This window comes from Atractosteus spatula, chromosome 28, assembly GCF_055471065.1.
Source record: "Atractosteus spatula isolate fAtrSpa1 chromosome 28, fAtrSpa1.hap1, whole genome shotgun sequence".
Classification (NCBI taxonomy): domain Eukaryota; kingdom Metazoa; phylum Chordata; class Actinopteri; order Semionotiformes; family Lepisosteidae; genus Atractosteus; species Atractosteus spatula.
In genome coordinates this window covers 2226353-2246967 of record NC_142733.1, presented here as the reverse complement: position 1 = coordinate 2246967, position 20615 = coordinate 2226353, and the positions used below count along the sequence as shown (strand labels likewise).

Genomic DNA, 20615 nt, shown 5'->3' with positions numbered 1-20615 from the left:
GTGAGTGGACCTATCACAGACACAGACAGGACCAGTGAGACTGGACACCATGATCAACACTGGATGGTGAACAGAAGCCCCAGTGCTTGTTTAGTAAGGTTGAGGACTGAGATGCCATCAGGAATTGGGAAGGAGGATGGGATCGCCAGCGCTGAGCGTGTCACTCCGTGATAATCCGCAACATCACCTGGACATGTCCATATCACGGTAACTGAGGGGGGGGGGAATCTGATCACAGCATGTAGGATTGGCAGACCAGCAGGTTCTGCAGCACCACTGCAGAGACGCTGAGGACAGGCAAGGCAGCCTGACCTCCAGACTGCAGCAGCTGCCTCTGGGCAGTACAACAGTACTGACCATTGATCTGGGCTGGGTGAGGCCATTGTGCTTCTCATCCCAGAATGCATCTAGGCTGCCACCAGCCAGCAGCTGAGAGACCACTACAGTGGGCCGATTCTGGGCCCAGGAGCTCCAGCCTCCTGGAATACTCACTGGAATTTCTGAAACCTCAAATTCATTAACCTTGAGAAAACCTTTTATTCTGTTAAATTATGGGTACTTTGCTAATTCCAGCACCCCAATCAGAACATGTACCCCTTATCTGTACTCCCTGTACAGAGAACTCTCTGTGTACTATTCTAAGATATGATCTTTATTTCTCCCATCAGCCATTTTCCTGCCATTTTCCAAACGTTTCTCTTGTTGTAATCTCCTTTATTGTTCCTTTGCTGTTGTATTTAAAAAAATATATATTGGTTTAGACCCCATTGCAATATTATTTCCTATATATCTCTCTGATCTGATGTCTTTTTTTTCAGATTTCAGTAGAGAAAAACACATTCCTGGTCATTATTATACGTGTATAGAACTGTTTAGTTCGCAAAAAAAGAGAAAATTTTCATGTTGTGGAAGTTTGTGTGTTTTCTTTTATTTGTATGAGAGAGAGAGGTTAAAGAGAAAAACGTTTTCTCCTGGGGAAGCAGGTTGTGGTGTTGTTTGTGTTATATTGTGTGGTGCTGTGTTGTGTTGAAATGTCTCCCCCTCCTGGAAGGCTGCGGAACCACGCTAAGCACAGAAGACTTCAGGCAGCCAACCTTCAGTTTCATGGATTCGGATTTTTTTTATAACAATCCTATGTTTATTTCTTGAATATGTCTGTGTGCTTGTGTTATCCTTTAGGACGGATAGGATAGCAATACCAGCTGTGAGCATTGTCTCTAGATTCTGCACCCGCTCTGGTTGCCTAGCAACACCTCACTTTAACCTGACAGGTCCGCGCACGAATCAGCGGCCAGCCTCCTGTACCTTTCTAACCGCCTGGCAAATCACCACTTTCCTGCCGACTACTCTTCTCTGAGCGATAGTTCCGCAGAGCCAGTCACGTCCCTGTGTCAGTGTCCCTTGAACCAATCACATAACAGAACTATAGTTAATAATGACGTACTAACCGAGTACTTGCCAATGAGCATCGAGAGCTCCCTGAAGGGGCGTATTCGTGGGGAGAGCCTTCAGGATATCATAGGCTAGTCCCCGCCCCCTCTTGTGTAGTTTCCGACATCTGGCCAATCAGCTGAAGCTGTTGGGGTCAGTGCGAGACTCCCGCCAATTCCGAGCTCCTAGCGCCTTCTGAGAGTGGGAGACAGAGAGGGAGCTCGGGAGGGCAGCGGCTTAATTAAAAATAGTTTAAAGTTTTGGAAAGAAGATTTTGAAGTTGAATAAGAACTGTTAGCTGCAAGCGCGAAACCTCAGTCTGTGAGGGGGAGCGGGCTGAATCTGTCGAGCTGGTCCACTCGGTCCGGCGGGGTGTTGTGTCGCGCTCCCGGGCGAGTGTCGCGGAGCGATGCTGGCGGCGGAAGAGCTGTCCTCGGAGGGGCCGTTAGCGCCAACCCCGAGGAGGAGAGGTGAGCCCGGGGCGGACCGCGGGCCTGTGAGAGTCCCTGGGGGTTCTGCTGGCTGGCTGGGTTGGGGGTTGTCGGGGTCCAGGTTAGAATGAGGGGATTTTCACGGCCCTGCAGTCAGAAACGCGGTACCGGTTTAAAAAGCACGGAGTGTGTCGGGGGCTCCCGCGCCGGTTCTGTAGCTCGGGGCTGACTCGGTCGGGCTGCAGCCGGACCTGCCCTGCGCTGGTCACGGGGGCCGCCGGCCGGCATGGCAGCGGGAGCCGGAGTGTCCGTGTGTCTGCTGGGAGTGCGGACCGCTCGACTCGCCGTGAAGAAACAAAGAAAATTAATCCCGAAACAAGCATTAAAAGCACTTCTTCAGCCCTGCCTGGCAGATATAGACCCACACAGGCTGTGTTGTCAGATCCGTTTGAGGGCTGTTTTGTTTTTAAAAGTGATCTATCTGGAGCCGTGATTGCTGTCCAGTGGCAGTGGGGCTGCAGAGTGCCGGAGAGAAGGGTATTTGCGGTGGGGAAGTGCTGTAACAGACCCCGCCAGCAGGACCCGGATATCGAAGAGCGGGCTGCGGCCCCGACAGGAGAAGTCGAGGTATGGAGGCGATCGGGCCGGCCGGCTGCATCATACCCGGAGCCGGCCAGGTCGGCGGGGCGGACCGTCCATCGGGACTGTTGGGGCTCATTCACCCCCGATCTCCGTGCTCCCCGACTGCGGGAGGCGTGAAGGCCCGGCGGCTCGGCACTCCGGGGGCTCCGGCTCTGCTGAAAGGCGGGAGAGTCTACACGCTTTCCCTGAACTGAACGATTTCCTGCGCCCACATTCTCAAACAGCACGCTGTCGGGGCAGCGGGGCTGTTGTGTATCGCGGGCGGCGGTGGGTCTTGCAGAGCAGTTAAAGCCCGCAGACCTGCAGCGAAGAGCGTTGCAGAAGCCGGATGTTTTCTGTCGTGTCCCCCCGGGTAGGGAAACGGGCCCGAATCTCTTGATGCGGATTGTGCTGTCGATGACTTGGCCGTGCCCTTCACCTGTATGACCGGCTTTCCCATTCATTAAACGCGAGTTCGGAAACTATTGCAGATGTCCCATTTCTTTCCACCCGTCTTTTAATGTAGCAGAGAGCCGGCTGGGCAGATGTGAAGCCGATAAAGCTATCCAGTCTGCCTCCCGGGTTCAGTGGGGAAGGGTGCTGTTCAGGGTCTTGCTCTTTCTTAGAGTCTCTTGGTCTGCCTGGGAGGTATTCCAGAGCTCTGTGCTTTGTCCCTCTCCATCTGCAAGTGTTCCTTTTCATGCTGCCCTTTGTACTCCTGCTCCCTCATCTCCAGCCAGGCACTGTGACTGGCTAGTGGGATTTAGTTGGGTACAGGTGCTCCTAGGGGCCCTCAGGGCTGTCCACTGGGTGCCCAGAAATGAAAGCTGCAGGCTGGGAGAGACAGGAAGTGAACTCTCTTGGCGTTTTCCTGACTGTGCTGTGTGTCCGCAGGTATGGAGGGCAAGACCAAGTTGAGCTCTGCAGCGAAGAAGCTGGTCCAGGGTGAGTCTGTCTCTCGTTGTCTCCCACCCTTGTGCTCTGTCTTTGAGAGGGACAGGGTGTTTATCAAGTGCATCGAGTCTCGGGGGCAGGGATCATCAGAGTTGCTCTCTTTATCCCAGGCTGATGGACTGGTGTGCTTGATGAGCTCCCTGTTACCGAGAAAGCCTGACTCTGCTCTCCTTGTCTGTCCAGCTCGTCTGCCCTTCAAACGCCTAAACCCTGTGCCCAAGCAGAATGGAGAGCCCAAGCGGACACGAGGACCCCCTGCCCCGCCCAGCCCAGAGGGCAGTGCCTCGGACACCGAGAACGAGCAGGACCGTAGTCCCCTGCCTGCGCCTCCCCGCAGTGCCCCCCTGGTCAACGGCCGGGGGCCCCTGGATGGCTTCATGAGCCGGGCGAGGCGGGTGACTGCTCCCCCCGAGCCCTGTGTCACCATCGACCTCACAGAGGACTCGAACTCTGCCCTTGCCCCAGACACTGCCCCCTCCCCTGCCCTGGCCCAGGACACTGCCCCTGCGGGGGGCTCTATTACCTCGACTAGCATGCCTGAGCTCCACAGCACCACTGCCTCTATGGAGACAGGCCCCTTGGACAGTCAGACAGGTGGTGGGGCGATTGACTCAGTTGCAGAAGTGGAGAAAGGGGTTGAGGAGGAGGAAGAGGAGGTTGGTGTTGATAAAGGTGCCTCACCCAGCTCCCAGCCAGCCTGCACACAGGACCCTGACCACAGCGAGCACCCTCGGGCCCCCGAGGCAGAGGCCGAGGTGGAGGGGGAGGAGGAGAGCGTTTCTGGCCCTGAGAACGAGTCGCTCCTCTCTCCCTCGTCTTCCAGCTCGCTGTCTGCCGTGGAGAGCTCCCCCGAGCCGGCTAAGGGCGGCACGCCGCTTCGTGCAGAAGCCTCGGGCAGCACTGTGAGTACATGAGAGAGAGGGGGCTGTCAGGGCCCGTGGGGATAGGAGCAGGTCTCCAGTGTGGGAGTTCGAAAGGCAGCCCAGTTAATCAGGACACCGCAGATGTGTGACAGATGCGCTTGTAGCTCTGTGGATTATTTTAGCTTTGGGCATTATGTAGGACCTGACACAAAATTGGATGAAAATTTAATTCTTGCAAAACCAGGCTGTTCCACTCTTTTATATTTAACACAAAAGCTGGTCTGTCAAATTGTCCTTTGTTTGAGAATTTGTGCCAGATCCTGGCGTGAAAATGGGTTAATGGTTTTGGATTTTGACTCTTGAACATGAAAAGGGTTCTGCAGATTGTGTGGCGGGAGGTTTAGGGGGGAAAAGTGTGACAGTTCTGTGAGAACTGTTTCCCTTCACCTCTCCCATCTCTCTGCCAAGGGACCAAAGACCCCCCAGGCCACAGAAGACAAGAAGGTGAAGAGGCGCTCCCTCAAGGTAATGGGCTCGAAACGGGAACACTGGGTCCAGACTTGTTATACACTTCGGGGTTCCCTTCTAGCGGGGACGTTCTGGGGGTGAAGCAGCACGGGGAAGTTGATACAAGGGCTCCGTTTCTCATGAGCAAATGTTTCATCTTGAATCGGTCCAGTACGAGTCTGAGCTTGGGGCTCAAAGGTCGGTGCCCCTGGAGCAGTGCGCTTGCCTGGCACGGGGCACCCCCTGACGGCCTGCCTCTCCGCAGAGCGAGGAGCAGGAGCAGCGGCGGCGCCAGCGCGAGGAGCAGCGCGCCGAGAGGGAGCGGCAGCGCAGCGAGGCCCGGGCCGCGCGGGAGCGGGCCAAGGAGGAGGCGCGCAGGCGCAGGGAGGAGAAGGAGCGGGACAAGCGGGAGAAGAAGGAGAAGGAAGAGAAAGAGAAGGTGGAGAAGCTGCGGGCCAAGGAGGAGCAGCGGAAGGTGAAGCTGGAGTGAGTGTCTCTCGGTCCCGGTCCGGCCCGGCGAGCCGTCTCGGCGCCGAGGTCGAACACCAAGACGGTACCGCCGTCTGCTCAGGGCCGGGGAGCCTCTTAACCTTCTTCTGACTTTGTTTCTTTTCAAGAGCCAAACTGGAAGAGAAAAGGAAAAAAGAGGAGGAGAAACGGATGAAAGAAGAGAAGGATGTGAGTGTTATTTCACTCCCCGGCTCGTCATGCACGTTTCTCCCTATATCTTGCTGCATGTTTGGCTGTTGTCTGGCCCACAGGGAGAGCAGGGGCTCATTTATCCTTGTCCTCATTGTTGGGGTGCTGGTCCCCCCCAGTCAACTGCTTTGACCAAGCACTCATTTTGTTCTCTCCCCCCCCCCCCCCTTCAGCGGATCAAAGCAGAGAAAGGGGAGATCACCCGGTTCCTACAGAAACCCAAGACCCTTCAGGCGCCAAAGGTAGGAGTGCAGATGATTGCTTTTATTCATAAAGCACCTGTCAGGACCTGCATCTGAAGACACTGTTCAGTTTGGGTAATAAAAAATGGCAAAAGCTGGAGTACTGAAAGGTGCTTTTCACATAGGTAGCTCATCTTTACACTGTTTCATAAAGCACTTCCATAGCTTGGAGGTGAAAATATTAGCTATTTGCTTTTCCAGTTCATTACACCTCCTATGCAAGAGCCCTGCAGCTGCTGTGGGCTGGAGCTGCTCAGGCCTCTGACCTGCCCGTCCTGTCCCTCTCCCCTAGACTCTGGCTGCTGCTTGCGGAAAGTTTGCGCCCTTTGAGATCAAGGAGAACATGGTTCTGGCGCCACTGAGTCGGGTTCAGTGTGAAGAGGAGGCTCTGGAACAGCTGGACCGGTACCTGGCTGAGCCGGACCACAGTCTGGACTGCCGGAGGCACTGGCTGAGCTGCAAGCACCGCAGGAGTGGCCCGACCTGGCCCAGGCCCACAGAGGATGTGAACAGGTGGGAGAGGGAGGGGTGGCGGGGTGGGGTTGAATGTGAGGCTGAAGCAGATCGAGACTGAGGCCTGCGCTCGTGTGAATGCCAGGGGAGGGACTGACCAGTGCCGTTTGCTTTCCCGGCGCCAGCTGTGTGCTGGTGGTGGAGGGTCCCAAGCCGGACGGCGTGCCTGACCGGCGGCAGTGGAGCCGCATGAAGCTGCTGCAGTTCCACGAGAACTACCGGCCGGCATACTGGGGCACCTGGAGCAAGAGGAGCCGGCTCATCTCCCCTCGCTGCCCCCTGCAGCAGGACAAGGTCAGGCAGCCCTCGCCACCGCCAGGCAATTCTGTTCTTCATGTTGTGTGGTGCTGAAATGGGTCAGAGTCCCTCCACATCGCAGACTGCTCCAGGTGAATTCCTCAGAGCTGCTGCTGGGGAAGTAGGGAGAGGACCAGACTGCAGTGTACTGGGAGTCTGATCTGTTTCCCTGCGTGGTGGTTTATAACGGCAATGAAGATTCTCTCTCAGTCATTTTTGTGATTCATGTAAATCGAAGGGAATGAGAACTGGGGTGCATTCAGGTCGCAGTGCCTGTGTGGGGTTGTAAGAAGCTCCTCACGCATTGCGGGTACGTGGTGCAGGTGTACTGGTCTTTGGTGCGGGTGTGCCGAGCTGATCGTCTCACTGCAGAGCTCATCATGTAGGAAAACTCCTGGGCAGGAAAGGATGAACATCATACCTCAGAATCTGCCAGGCGTTGACACCAGGGTAAGAGGTTCTGATGTGCATGATGTGTTGGAGAAGTTCTTTCGCATGTGATACTGCATTCTGGGCCAACTTTCAGTTTTTGTGAAAGGGCAGAAATGTTTAATTTTTAAAGTGTTGAATGGGTCAGATCGTGACTGTAAGCTGTGTTGTTAAGTTGTCAGGTAACTCCAGGTCAAGAATGGGCATCTCTGCACCTATACCCCTTTTTACAAATGTAGAACCCTTTTGTATTGTGAAAAGTTGACAAAGATGACAAAAGAAACTGTAATAACATTTATACTTTTGTTTGTTTTTACTATTAAAGAAACACTACTTACATAGTTAGACATAATTAATCATACCAAAGTACTTTACTATACAGTAACCACTTCATTTGCTTTTTGTGTAATCACACACACACTTCACAATTTTCTTTTTCCTCACACCTTTAGGGTCCATGACAGTCTAAACCACAGATTTGCTTTGTATTGCTTCTTCGTATTTTTCGGAATTTGTTATTCCAAATGTGGGTAACATTTCACGTGCTTTGTAGTATCAGATTATTATAAGTTCGTTTGTAAAAAGAGGTATGAGTGTACTAAAAAAAAGCTGCTTCTTCTGGAGCTTTTTACAGTAAGTATATGTTTAGGCATTTGCATTGATGGTAAAGGTGTTGGGTATATGGGCTTCTATTTAAACAAACTCTGGGAGTCCATGTTTGTTTAATATTGTTTAATGGCTTGTAAAAAGTTTGTAATGTAGTGAAATGTAACTAAAATATCAAATAGTGTAACAGAAGCTTTTAGTCATAATTGGTGTTTTTACCGGATCAGGTCTAGAGCTTTCTTGTACAATTTCCTGTCAGCATGGTGTTGGTTTTCCTTATTGCATTAGAAAGTGTTGCTCTCTGCAGTTTTATGAGCTCCTGTCTTTGGTCCAGCAGCAGTGCTGGTGAGTGTGTTCAGAGCTTTGACCTCAGTTTCTATAGCCCTGCAGGACCAGTAACTGTGTAACACATGACTGCTCCCTGCCAGGGAAACAGGGTTTGCTCAAGCTTTGCATCCATATTTAGTGCAAACTCCCTCTCAGCACAGAGGAGACCGCAGGCGTGAGTGGACGAAGGGGTGTGTTGGCCAGGTTGGTGAGGAGCACCTTGCAGGACTGCTGGCCTCCTGGCATCTCTGTTAGAAATATTTCTTCTGGTGCTTCTTCTTCCACAGCTCTGGTTCAGGTGGTCATGACTTCACCAATGTATTTTAATCTGGCGTTTTCCTCTGTCTTGGCCTCCAGGAGCTATTGGACTACGATGTAGACAGTGATGAGGAGTGGGAGGAGGAGGAGCCAGGCGAGAGTCTGTCCCACAGTGAGGGGGTCAGTATGGGGAGGGGCTGGAGTGTTTAACTGCTTTTCTTTATACTCAAAATATTACCTGCAAAATGGCATCTCTGGACGCTTCCAGCACCCCCTGGCTGACAGCTGTACAAGAAGCGTCCAGAGATGCCATTTTGCACGCTCTGTTACTGCAGCGCATTTATTCTGTTCTCTCTTTTGTCCTGTATTGCACAATCTCAACCGATGAACCCCTATTCCTATTTTCTTTGAAGGTAAACCGTGATGCTATTTTTATATTTTGGGGATAGAAAAAATTGAGGAGTGTATTTCAAACCACAATAAATGTAAAATGTGCACAGTAAAACCTCCAATTTACATCATAAAATAAACTAGATTTCCAGGTGTGCGCAGTGCCATATTCTGCGATTCAGAACAAGACAAAACTTCCTCTGCTGCACAACCTGTATTTATTGAGTAGTGAGCTAGAGGGGCAGCATCACATCGTAATTCGTGAGAACGCGAGACCAGGGGTTTGTGACAACGTGGTGTTTTACAGTACTTTCACAAAATGTTCACAATATTGTGCTTAATTCAAAATATGTAAATTTTTCTATCCCATCAATGAATTGATTGTTAATGCAATTTAATAAGTGGTCTGAGAAACAGGCACTGCAGTTCCCCTTTATAACCATTACCTTTGTAAAGCTCTTATCCTAATGAATGGGTCACAGGGATACTGTCCAGCACAGCTGTCCAGGGAAACTCATGATTTGTTGTCTGTCTGTACTGGCAGGATGAGGAAGAGGAGGGTGGTGACGAAGACGATGATGACGATGGATTCTTCGTCCCCCATGGTTACCTGTCCGAGGGGGAGGGAGCATCTGAGGAGGAGGTACGGGCAGCTCATTCCAGTGTCCTGCAGACTGAACTGGTGCCGCTCAGCTCGGAGAGTTAAGCCCAGATCTGAGGGCCGTTGGTTGTTCCTTATCCCCTCTGCCTCTTATTCTCCACTCTCCCTTCCTCATGTCCGCTGCTCTTTCCTGACTTCCGTCCTCCAGGAGCGAGCGGACCCGGAGAACCAGAAGGTGCGGCAGCGGCTGAAGGCCCGGGAGTGGGATGAGCTCATGTCCAAGGGGAAGAAATTCCACGTGCTGGAGCCGGTGGTGCTGGGGTGTGTGTGGGAGGCGCAGGGGGAGCCCGACAGGCCAGAGACCAGGATGCTGCGACTGCATGCCGTCTGCCTGTTGGACGTGCCGCCCGGCGACGAGGCGGGCAGCCCCGAGAGCAGCGCTCGGGAGCGGCGGGACGAGCAGAGTGAGCGCCTTCTGGTGCAGCGTTGCAGCCACAAGTCCGAGTGCCCTTGCTCTGCTCCCTGCTGACCGCTGCCCTCTCCCTCTCTCCAGTCCTCTCCCAGCTCCTGCCCCTGCTGCATGGGAACACGCACGGCAGTAAAGTCATCATCATGGAGTTTCAGGAGTGCTGCCGGCGCAGACCCCCGCCGCAGCCCCCCAGTCCAGAGCCGGGAGATGACAGCGGCGTGCCCACCAGGTAGACACCCTACCCGCGGGGAGTTGTTTTATCGTGCCCGCTCTCTCCCTGGCTCAGCTCGCTTTCCCCCCCCCCCCCAGGTACCGTCTGAAGCGGATTATTTCAGAGAATGCAGTGTATGAGAAGCGACCGGCCTGGCGCCGCTGCTGCTGGTACGTCCACCAGGAAGTGCTACAGCGCTTCGGTCAGGAGGGCCTGCCAGTGCCCTGTCAGTGGAGCTACCTCACCCAGGGGCCACACAGCACCCGAGAGGAGAGCCCTGGGACACCCAGCATACCCAGCGTCTCCCCCCCAACCCCGCTGCCCACTGCACCCCCACTCGGATCCTCCTCCGCCAAGCGGAAAAGTGCCGGCAGCATGTCCATCACCAGGTTCATGAAGAGGTGTGGAGATGCAGAGCAGGTGGGTCTCGTAGTCTTGACATTGTTGATCCAGGCCCCTACTGCAGTGTCTGGAGTTAATAACTTACTCCTAATAACCTCCTTGTTGGGCTTTGTGTTGTGTGTTGTGTGTGTTGTGTGTGTGTGTGTGTGTGTGTGTGTGTGTGTGTGTGTGTGTGTGCTATATAGTTTTATAGTACTTTGTAGTATTTATAAACTATACAGCTTGCAGGATGCACACCACATACTGCTGATCTTGTTGTGCCGAGTAGCTGCTGTTCAGATGTTTAGTCTGCACTCTTGAAGCCAGTTTCAGTAAGGTCTAGCCTGCATGACCACCTGCTTCTCCCTGTCTCCCTCAGGGGGAGGCAATGGAGACGGATGGGTTCCAGGCCGACACGGAGGAAGACGAGGATGATGCGGACTGCGTTATCATGGAGACTCGCACAGGTGCGCAGGGGTGATCGATTACAGCGCGCTGGGCAGAGCACTCGCGCACTTCCTTCTCCTGCCAGGCGAGATGTCAAAAATGAACCCATTAGTTGAATCAGTCATGTATAGATGAAGTTTGAACTTTTTAAAATGATTTAATCTACAGCGTTAATTTAATAATGAGAACATAAGAATATTTACAAGTGTGATGAGGTCCCATGTATTCCATTTTCTAGTTAATGTTAATATAGTAGCGATTGATCTGACAATCTCTTCCAGCTGTTTTTATTAAAAAGAGCCAGGATAGCTCCTTGATTGTGTTAAGGTTAGCCTGTTCCTCAGTCACAACCCTTTGGGTAACAAAAAAGTGGCTTCTGTTCTTTTTAAAATGGTTCCCTCCGTTTTTCACCTGTGACCTGGTTTGTGTTTCACTTGAAACACAAGAAGGCTACTGGATTGACTTTGCATACAATATACCTTGAAGGATTCTGAATACTTGAATCGGATCCCCCTCATAGTTGTCTTTTTACAACTAAAAAGCTTCAGTTTCTCTAGCTTGTCGATTATTTAAACCAATTTTCCTACTTCACACAAATCTGCATCTAGGTCTTTTTGAAAAACAGCCTATTCAGGCTCAGTGTTTATAATTTTATATTTACAGATTTTGCTGCCTGTATTAAATTCTGTATTTGCCTAAATCAAACATCTGCCAGGTGTTTGCCCAGTCTTGAATTCTAAGTCTTTTTGAATTTTTTGCTGCTTCGGTTTTTGCTGACTCTTCTTCGGCATGATCGGCATGATCTGCAAACTTGACTAGTTTCTTAACTGTACCAGAATGTAAATCACTGATATCAGTTAGGAAGAGCAGTGGTCCTGGTACAGTTCTCTTTCGTACTCTATCTTCCCAGTTGGGATTACGTGATTGATCACATCGCCCCAGTTGTAGCATTCGACCCCTTATCAGTACTTTGTCCAAATGAACTGCCTTAAATTTTTTAATATGAGAAGGGTCAATATTCTGATGAGACAGGTTCTTCTGTCTGGGGGGGTTCTGGTAGGATTGTTCGGGAAGGTAACTGCCCTTGTCACCTCCTGCAGGTTCAGTAGGAGATGGTGCTCAGCAGGAGAGTACGGAACACATGGAGGTCACGACCTCTGACCTCCCTGCAGCTGCTGCTACCCCCTCCAGTGCCTGACCTACCTTCTGTCAGGGGAGGTCACTGCTAGGCTGACACTCCACCACGATCACTGGTGTAGTACATTGTTGGCTTTTTTTATTGATTCTTTTAATGTCTTCGTCAATGTACACATATATGTGTTCTATTTGTTTCCCAAGAATACTTGAACTGGTTTTCTTTATTAAAAAATAACTAAGAAATGAAATGTATCGCACTTTCATACACCTTGTCTCCCTGGTCCTGTAGTTACAGTCCCACCCCTCCTTCTGCCTCTTCATTCACAATGCAGGATGTCCCCCTACTCCAGAGACTGATTTGTTTTTCAGGCTGCTAAGTGAAGAAGGGGGATCAGTGAAAATTGTTTTCCCCCTAGATTTTATTAATGTTTGTAGGTGAACAGGAAAAATATATTTTTTTAATCTCCTGACCAGAGGTCCCAGTTGATTGAGCAATTTCCAAGTGTAGATAAAGTCTTTAATAAAGCATTATTTAAAAACACCAGCCCATGCTGTGTGCAGACAGTAATTCATGATTCTGCAGTTTGTGAAAGGGTTGTTCTTGATTTTGATTTAGGTCAGGGTGAAGAACTGTACTCCTCTAAGGTTTGTAGGAGGCTAGGAAAAATGGAACACCACTCTTGTTTGTTATAGTTTAACTATTACAAAACAGTGTGCATTAAGCTGGTTTTGCTGGTAGTTGTGTAATTAAGGAGCTGACTAAAGCACTTTCTCACACAGAGACGGGGGACGGCAACAAAAGCCTCTATCTGGATCCAATTAAAAAGTTGTCATGGTTTAAAATAAGACTGCTGGACACAAAACAAAACCTATTGGCTTCACACTCCTGCTGTGCTGAGATATGGCTGTGCTGCCACAGCCAGATATTTCCTGCTGACCAGCAGTGGAATGAAGCAACTGGGTGTAACACAATACTGCAGTGCAGTGGACTGGAAGCGATCACTCTCTAGTGGTATTATTGAGGGGGCTTGTACTCAAAATCCTGAACCATAAACGTGAACTGCAGTTATCTATACGTTGTGGGCTGGTTTATATTTAGTGATACTGAGAATTAGTGGAAATCTCTAGACTGCCCACTTTGACTATGGATCAGTTCCAGAGTTTTGAGGTTAGACACCAGGAATGATATTTTACTTGCACACTTTATTACTTTAGATGCTCAGAAAATGCAAAAGGACTTAAAGTTTCTAACCAGACATGTGCTGAGCTTTACATAGTATACTGAGACAAAGCTGTTTTACATCTAATTAATCTTTGTTACTTAAAATGTTTACATCTCCCCTTTAATAAGCAACCTGCACAGTTAGGAAAACATGCCTAATAATCCCTTTAACCCCCCAAAAAGGTGTTAACTTTCTCCAGCCTAAGGAACTATAACCTTTTGCAACAGTAGTATCTAGTGCAGGGTTCCCCTCTCCTCTGGATTTGTATGTATGAACTCTTTTTTGGAGCTGTACCCATTTTCCTCATTTGTACTTTTCTTTAAATCTCAGATTTGTGAAGTTTAGTAGCTACCTTCTTCAGCTGTATTATTTCCTGAAAACAAAGTAAAAAAATGATTAAGCAGTTTTTGGTTCAGTGTTAAGTTCAGCCAGGGTGAAAACTGGCTTGATGCTGGGGAGCCGGCCAGCAGAAGTGTTGAGAGGCACGGTGCAGGCTGTCTGTGAGCCTGGAGACCTGGTGTCCCGCTGTGTGCGAGGAGGAAGGCTGCTCCTGCCTGCACTCAGGACTGACTATAGCTCTGCTCAATTTCTGAAATGTCGTCAAACTCGAGAGTGCAAAAATGAGGTGATTTGGTTGTTTACCTTCTAACAAACTATAATATTAAAACTGTTTTATCCAGACCTTAAAAATACACAAACCTTTGTGAATTCATGTTTATAGCCCTTTGGTGTCTTTTCAGCCCAGTTTGGTGTTTGAAGCATACAGTTCTCTCCTGGTGAGATTCTGGATGTGGTTTACAGTCCAGCTCTGGACTGGGCAGTTGTGATGTCTGAACTTGTCGCTAGGAGAATCATGGCTGAGAACAGGCAGGGCTGCACCACACCTTCCACTTGTAAACAACGGACCACTTTGAGACATGATGGGGTTTTAAAAGTGTACAAGAATAGTGTAAATCCGGTATTGTGACTTTTCAGAGAGATAAAATTGTTTATCTGTGTAAAGTACAACTGAGTACAGCCATTCTCAGAGTGAACAATTATAATTACTGAACAACATCAATAATTAGAACAGAAGAAATGGGCTATGTATTATGAAATGGCAGTGTAGTACATGTTCTGTTCTCTGGTTATTAAAGATATTGTTCTTGCAGTTCTAACTGATTCAACAACACATTCAAGCACCAGGCTCAAGTTGTCTGATATTGCGCTAAAAAAAGCCCTGGACTTCTGGAGGAAGTAAATGTTCTTCTGTCTGAGAGCTGTGAAAATTCCTGCTACATTTGTAAAATCATCACATTCGATGTTGTCAAATGAAGGTTTCATCACAGTAATAGAGGGGTTGGGAAATGCTGTTTGGAAGGAAAGTCTGAACTCAAAAGACACTTCAGTTTTGTTACAGCATAGGTTACTACACTTAGCACAGTAAATCAGTCTGGTTATAGTCTCCTGTCCTTGGCAGTCTGCTCTTCTTGGGACACTGACTGCTCTCAACAGGTAAGGAGCATTGGTGTTGAGATGCATTTGATAAGCAGAGTAGTGTTTCAGATGGAGAATAATGGCGAACAGCCTGAGGAGCTGCTACACCTCGGTGGGCATCTAGAAGAAGAAATAAGTCTCTCCATCTGGCATCTGGTTTTAGAAAATCAACATTTTCATGTCTTAAACTCTTTTTATCTTGGTCCATATGAAGTTTATAATGCTCCTAATGTCACAAGATCTATGCTTTCCACTTTCTAGACTGCCTACTTATTTTTCACTCCCGAGAGCACTCTGAGACTGAGCACACCCACACTGACAGCAGCTACCTGGAGCAGTGAAGCCAAGTGGGTCTCCACTGTTCCTTGGGTGCAGGGCTGTGCAGCTTCAGTCTGGGAGGCATCCTTAGAAAAATTAAGTGCATAAACCAGTTTTATTAGAAGAGTCTACTGATCTTTATCAAAAACACCTTCCCATCCCAGTGCAAATCTGAAAAACTCGTCTAAGGAGCAGCAGTGGGGCTGTCAGTGTTGTACAAGAATACAGCATAGCCAAGCTCTGCACAAAACGGAACATTAAAAATGTCAAATTCATAAATATACCTTCAACTGTATCTTTCTCATGCTCTAAATACTCTGTAATACTTATTTTTAAAGAGACTAACTTGTGACTGCAGACCAGTTTCTGGAGAGCCAGATTCCAACAAGTTCTACTGTACATCCTTAAAACACAAATTTAGTTTGAGTTAACTTATTCTTAGTTGAGACGCGAACAAGAGCCTTTTAAAGTATTTTCCGTCGGTTTCTCCTGACTCAAACTGGTACCCAACCTGAAGTGGCTGGGAGTGAAAGAAACTTGATTTCAGGTGGACTCTTCCTCCCTGGTGGACGGTGGCTCTCCAGCGCCAGGGGTCTCTGGGCTGGGTCAGTCATTGTCTTCCAGTCCTGGTGAAGTGGAATTAGTCTCTCACAGGAGTATCAACCCTCCACAGGCATGGCTGAGCTCCGTCCTCCGTAAAATTAGTGTCTTCGAAACCATCACTGGCATCCAGCATGTGTAACATTCAAGACGCTGTTTGGAAACAAACACTGTTGTATTTTTGTTCTTTTTGCTTGACCCTTCCCGTTTATTGTCTGATGAGACTCTGCAGCCTTTAACTGGGAGAGCAGGGGCAGGACTGGGGACGGCAGGTAACGGCAGGAAGATGGCGAGGGTGGAGAAGGGCTGGGAAGAGAGAGAGAAGACGGAGGGAGGAGGGAGAAGGTAGCAGTGCAGAACCAGCTCAAGTGAGGGTCTTGATGTTTTCCAACAGCTCTGGCTTCAGGATGCTGTGAGTCTGTGTGCCAGATGCCTGGATATCGGCCAGGACAGCACCATCCCAGGAGAAAGTCAGCAGTGCAGCTGGAGCCTAGAAAGAGCAGTGGAAAGAGAAAGATGGATGAGAGATGGGAAGCATTAGCAACAGATTGGATATGCAGATAAGGGAAAAAGGGAAAATAACACTTAGAGACCATCTAGGTGTGGGCACTTTAACTGAACACTAAACTACGGAGAGATCAGAGGAAACAGAACTGAGTGTATCATAGGTTGTGTTTTAGAGGACTTGCTGTCCTGTTGTGATGGATTGTGCTAGATTGGAATGATGGTATGGGGAAGGGCAGGTGTAATGTCTCACCAGATTGCACTCATTCAAGGCAAGCTCCTCTTCCTTCAGTTTCTGCCCCCCTGGGGCAATCAGCTCAAAGGGCTGCCAGTCATTGATTAGCGCCCCTCGCACAAACTCGTACAGTGCTGGCACCTTGTCCCGTGCATAGAATGTGCCTGTGGGACATACACATTAATAGCACTTAATGAACATGGCTAATGTTCGCAATGTTCCGTTGTCTTCTGTTCTGTATTCACAAAATGTATGGTTACTTAGGTGGGTAGCTGCGTCAGCATGCGTAGGCTGCAAAGGAACAAGTAATAGGTTTATTCCATGCTGAAAAAAGAATTGAATGTCACACCTCATAACAGAAACAGTAACAGGGTTTAATAAGTAACTCGAGACTGATAAGAATACGAGAATGACTTCTGATGGGAGCTGCTTCACCTGTGTGAATGTGACTAGCATACACCTCCATAGCAGGAACAAAATGTCAAGTATAGATGCAGAATCTACTCCTTATAAGGCTGCACTCGTTAATAATAAAGTTAGTATTACTGGGTTAAAAACATGACGGGCAACAGGTCCAATAAGACAGTGACAGAAGCCCCACCTTGCAGCAGGTTACCGTCGGGTAGCCTGACTCTCAACAGGGTGTAGTTGTACTTCTTCCTTTCACGCTGCTCGTCCCGCTCCCTCATCGCCTTGGTGCGCAGCTGAGCGTTCCTCTCCACCGTCTCGCTCCTAGTGAACAGACGCACCATCACAGCACACAGCGGTAGAGATGGCTGCACTGAGAGACAGTGCCTCTCCTGACACACTGAGCTGGTTTACTCGCCCCCTCCATGTACCTGAGCTGCTGTTCCCTCTTCAGCTCCTCCGCAGTGAGGTTGTAGAAATCGGGGGGCAGCTCGAAGCGTGTGGCGTGGGGGGAGGGCCGGTAGACCTGGAGCTGGCGGTCGAGCTTTGCTCTGACTGGTTCCCCTGCCTGCAGCCGCGCTCGGCTTGCTCTCAGCTCCTCCAGCTGGGCGAGCGCCTCCTCTGGCAGCACCAGGAACTCCTCGCTGTTGTCTGAGAGAGGAGGGGAAAGAGCTGAGTACATCGCTGCGCGCCGGGACGCATGGCACAGGCACTAAGTCCCACTCCTCTCACACAGGTCACCTTGCCCATCGACTGCCAAAACCTGGCTCTTGAACCCCACAGCCTGGAGAAACTCCCGGGACCCCTCGATACACTTCACCTTCTCCTGGAGAGAGTGAGGGGGAAAGAGATGGGGACCGATTAGCTCAGACAAGACCTATGTGAGACAGGTGACCCCTGAACCCCAGATTGCCACCTCACCTGGAAGACCTTATTCTGCAGTTTGATCTTGCGGTATTTCTCCTCCGAGGGGTTGTTACAGATGTTGTCAATGTACCTGAACAGGAGAGACCTGGTTAAAACTGGAGCAACAGGTACAATGCTTCCCAGGCCTTCCTCTCAGTTCTTGCTAGATAGTCCTCTCTTGTGCTTTCCCATGCCCCCCTTCTCTTCCTCCTTCAACCTCTTGCTCACATACAGCCGTCCTCTAACTCCTGGTGTGTTTTGATCCTATATTTTAGCAACTAAGTTAGCTGAGAAGAAATTGACATTGACAACCTGGAGACTCTCTCGTACAGCAGGGTATTTACTGGACCAATCTGAGGTAAGTGCCTTGCTTACTGGCACAACAGTAGTTGTCCCACTTGGGGTATGAACCCACAGTCCTCGGACCTGCAGCCCAGAGTTCTGCCCACTACAGCCACGCCCCCTCTCACTTGCTGATGATGTCGATCCCAGCCTTCAGTTTCTCCCTGTCCTTGTTGAACGTGTGGATCATCATGACGGAGGCCTCCAGGGGGTCCTCTGCAAACCGCTGAGAGAGAGACAGAAGGAGAGGTGCAACAACAAGAGGAAAATAATTATTTTGTGTTTATTGTATCACTTAGTTGTTGGGTGTGTATCACTGTGACAGGCTGTCATTGGATTAGCAACATGGGAAGGTGGCATACCATCAGTATAGCTTCTTTGATGTGCACTTCCCTCTCACTTTTTGTTAAGGTGGCTCCGGTTAGAGGGCAGGTGAAATACACTCCGGACACTGAGAAACAGGCTGCCTCCTTAACTGGCACCTTGGAGCCCTGGGCAGAGGAGACAAGAGAGATAAGTTTTTGACCCAGAGAGCTTATTCTTCTGATTAAAACCCAAAAACAACATATCCTCAAGCTCAGAAACAGAAACAACACAATTAACTTTAAATGTCTGTCCCTTCCCTCAAGCCTCATAGACTTCCACTCCCCCACAGCAAGAGCTCGAGCTGTTGTGTCGGGCTGTCAGTCAGTCGTTACCTCGCTGCTTTCTGCTGGTTGCCCAACTGCTGCTGTAGCTGCTGCTTCTGCCAAAAGCTCTTTCTTCACTGACCGAAAGAGGGGAGAGCGATGATTAGGAGAGTTGTGCCACTCTTGTTCTTTTTTAACAATCTATGTTAACAGAACAGTGTGCTAGGGGCAGCAGGGTGACAGGACAGTGCGTGCTAGGGGCAGCAGGGTGACAGGACAGTGCGTGCTAGGGGCAGCAGGGTGACAGGACAGAGCGTGCTGGAGCAGTAGGGTGACAGGACAGAGCGTGCTGGGGGGCAGTAGGGTGACAGGACAGAGCGTGCTGGGGCAGTAGGGTGACAGGACAGAGCGTGCTGGGGGCAGCAAGGTGACAGGACAGAGCGTGCTGGGGGCAGCAGGGTGACAGGACAGAGCATGCTGGGGGGCAGTAGGGTGACAGGACAGGGCATGCTGGGGGCAGCAGGGTGACAGGACAGAGCATGCTGGGGGGCAGTAGGGTGACAGGACAGAGTGTGCTGGGGGCAGCAGGGTGAGCCTGCACTCACCTTGGGAGCGGATAGCGTCCTGCGAGGTCAGAGGTCGGGGGCGGTGCTCCTGCTCCACCCTGGCCAGCGCCGCGGCCCCCGCCTTCTGCGCTCCTTCCGTGGGGCTCTGCCGCGGCTTGCAGGGGGTGCTAGTCTTCACTGGGGGGCACTTTTGGCTGCGGGGAGAGGGGCACAGGGATACTGAGAACTCACACCGCTCTACCCGGGTACTAACACGCCCTACGCGCGGTGTGCTGCCTCTGTACGATATCGTCAACATTGTCGACTGCTGCTTCACTCTGTAAGCCGCCCTGGGGGTCACTGGGTACAGTGACTGACCTATTACCGCACACAGCTCTATTTCTGCTCACACAACACGGCTGAGACTGCGCATCCGTCACCTTCGCTTCAGAACTATTCATTCCGCATCTGTAAATAACTTCAGATGTGCAATAAGCCATTTTATTCGTCTGTATTAATTCTTCAAGTACAACCTTTATAGTGTTACAAGGAAACAGAAATACAATCAAGTCTATTTCATTCTACACGGCCTCCGCAGAGGGTGGAGGCCTGGGCTGGACGGGACTCGGTCAGTATACCACTCCTAGCCGAGCTGTAAACTCTGCCAGGGCTGCGGGCCACACTCGGCGCCCAAGCCCTCTCACCCTGCCCGCCCGCAGCCTGTTGCTGTCCCGCATATGGGTTGGGCGTTTACCTTTCGCCCGTCAACTTCTGCCCGGGACCAGCCGACTTGAACTTGATGTCCTTCTTGATATCTTCAAAAAATTTCTTCATGTTTGCCGGCACACACTGGAGAAAAGGTTCAGTTAATCCTGCAATGTTTACATCCAACTCCAGCTCCAGGAAGTGCGCCAGGTGTGACATCACACGCCACAGTGAAGAGAAGGGTCGAGATTCCGGAAGCAGGTGAAGAGGTTAGGCATAGCGCCCTCAATCTGTGTGGCGGTGTCATTGCAACTGGAGGGCGAGCGAATGAACACAATTTCATCCCTTTGCTCTATAATAAAAAATCATGGGTACCGATAGACTAACCCTGGTCAGTTTAGGGGTGGGAAGGTATTAAGAAAAACAGAATTCAGCTGTAATTGGTCTTTTGGACCAGTAGGTGGCGCCTCTCCCTCTGGTTTAGAGTACCAAACCAATGTCCCAGTACAGTGACTTGTGACACTGTGACCGATAATGCCGTTCTTTGGATGAGATGTTCAGATTGATGCTTTGTCTGCCTGATCGTTAAAAGATTCCAAGACTGTAAGAGTTGGGATGCTAGCCCTAGGGCTCTGGATAAATTCCACCCTGGATCTGAGGAATCTGGCTTCTCTAATGTCTTTCAGTTGGTGAAGCTGTTGATGTTTGATTGATGCTGTGCAGGGGCTGCTGGCTCATGACTCCCTACATGGCGCTGCACTTCAGTTGTGGGTGAATATAGACACTGCAGCACTGCATTCACTCCTGCAGAAATACACCACTGAACCCACAAGCCTTTACAGTCTTATTTCTTATTGCATTTCTGACATCAATACTTCATTAGAATCACATTCTCAAATAACTTTTAATC

At 50.1% G+C, this 20615-nt stretch overlaps 2 protein-coding genes across 3 annotated transcripts; one reads left to right on the top strand and one right to left on the bottom strand.

The window, feature by feature from the left end:
* The first annotated feature begins 1610 nt into the window (after positions 1 to 1610).
* On the top strand, positions 1611 to 12148 carry chaf1a (chromatin assembly factor 1, subunit A (p150)). Of its 2 annotated transcripts, none has more exons than XM_088907634.1 (16): positions 1611 to 1901; positions 3378 to 3428; positions 3621 to 4339; positions 4778 to 4825; positions 5073 to 5293; positions 5425 to 5485; positions 5680 to 5748; positions 6041 to 6261; positions 6387 to 6555; positions 8278 to 8358; positions 9113 to 9211; positions 9378 to 9633; positions 9723 to 9867; positions 9948 to 10269; positions 10610 to 10697; positions 11778 to 12148. In XM_088907634.1, exons 1-16 carry the CDS (start codon positions 1841 to 1843, stop codon positions 11873 to 11875), a joined length of 2709 nt encoding a protein of 902 aa, XP_088763760.1. In that variant the 5' UTR covers positions 1611 to 1840; the 3' UTR covers positions 11876 to 12148. The 2 variants fall into 2 exon arrangements, with proteins under 2 accessions (XP_088763760.1, XP_088763759.1); XM_088907633.1 differs by having other exon boundaries at positions 4769 to 4825.
* An 849-nt stretch (positions 12149 to 12997) lies between these two features.
* On the bottom strand, positions 12998 to 19913 carry ubxn6 (UBX domain protein 6). The gene is made up of 11 exons (XM_088907893.1): positions 19755 to 19913; positions 19061 to 19215; positions 18525 to 18592; positions 18189 to 18317; positions 17955 to 18052; positions 17500 to 17575; positions 17320 to 17404; positions 17010 to 17229; positions 16772 to 16902; positions 16189 to 16334; positions 12998 to 15921 (listed from the first exon to the last, which is right to left on the bottom strand). The coding sequence occupies exons 1-11, from the start codon at positions 19832 to 19834 to the stop codon at positions 15796 to 15798; spliced, it is 1314 nt and encodes a 437-aa protein (XP_088764019.1). The 5' UTR covers positions 19835 to 19913; the 3' UTR covers positions 12998 to 15795.
* Positions 19914 to 20615: the final 702 nt, after the last annotated feature.

What these genes read in the sequence shown, in the direction of transcription:
- chaf1a (XM_088907633.1), top strand. Translation starts at nt 1,841, where the DNA reads ATGCTGGCGGCGGAAGAGCTGTCCTCGGAGGGGCCGTTAGCGCCAACC. An exon ending in CAGAAGCCTCGGGCAGCACT is followed by an intron (nt 4,340 to 4,768) that starts GTGAGTACATGA and finishes CTCTCTGCCAAG; the next exon opens with GGACCAAAGACCCCCCAGGC. An exon ending in GGTGTGGAGATGCAGAGCAG is followed by an intron (nt 10,270 to 10,609) that starts GTGGGTCTCGTA and finishes TGTCTCCCTCAG; the next exon opens with GGGGAGGCAATGGAGACGGA.
- ubxn6 (XM_088907893.1), bottom strand. Translation starts at nt 19,834, where the DNA reads ATGAAGAAATTTTTTGAAGATATCAAGAAGGACATCAAGTTCAAGTCG. An exon ending in AACCAGCAGAAAGCAGCGAG is followed by an intron (nt 18,318 to 18,524) that starts GTAACGACTGAC and finishes TCCTCTGCCCAG; the next exon opens with GGCTCCAAGGTGCCAGTTAA. An exon ending in CCTTGAATGAGTGCAATCTG is followed by an intron (nt 15,922 to 16,188) that starts GTGAGACATTAC and finishes TGCTCTTTCTAG; the next exon opens with GCTCCAGCTGCACTGCTGAC.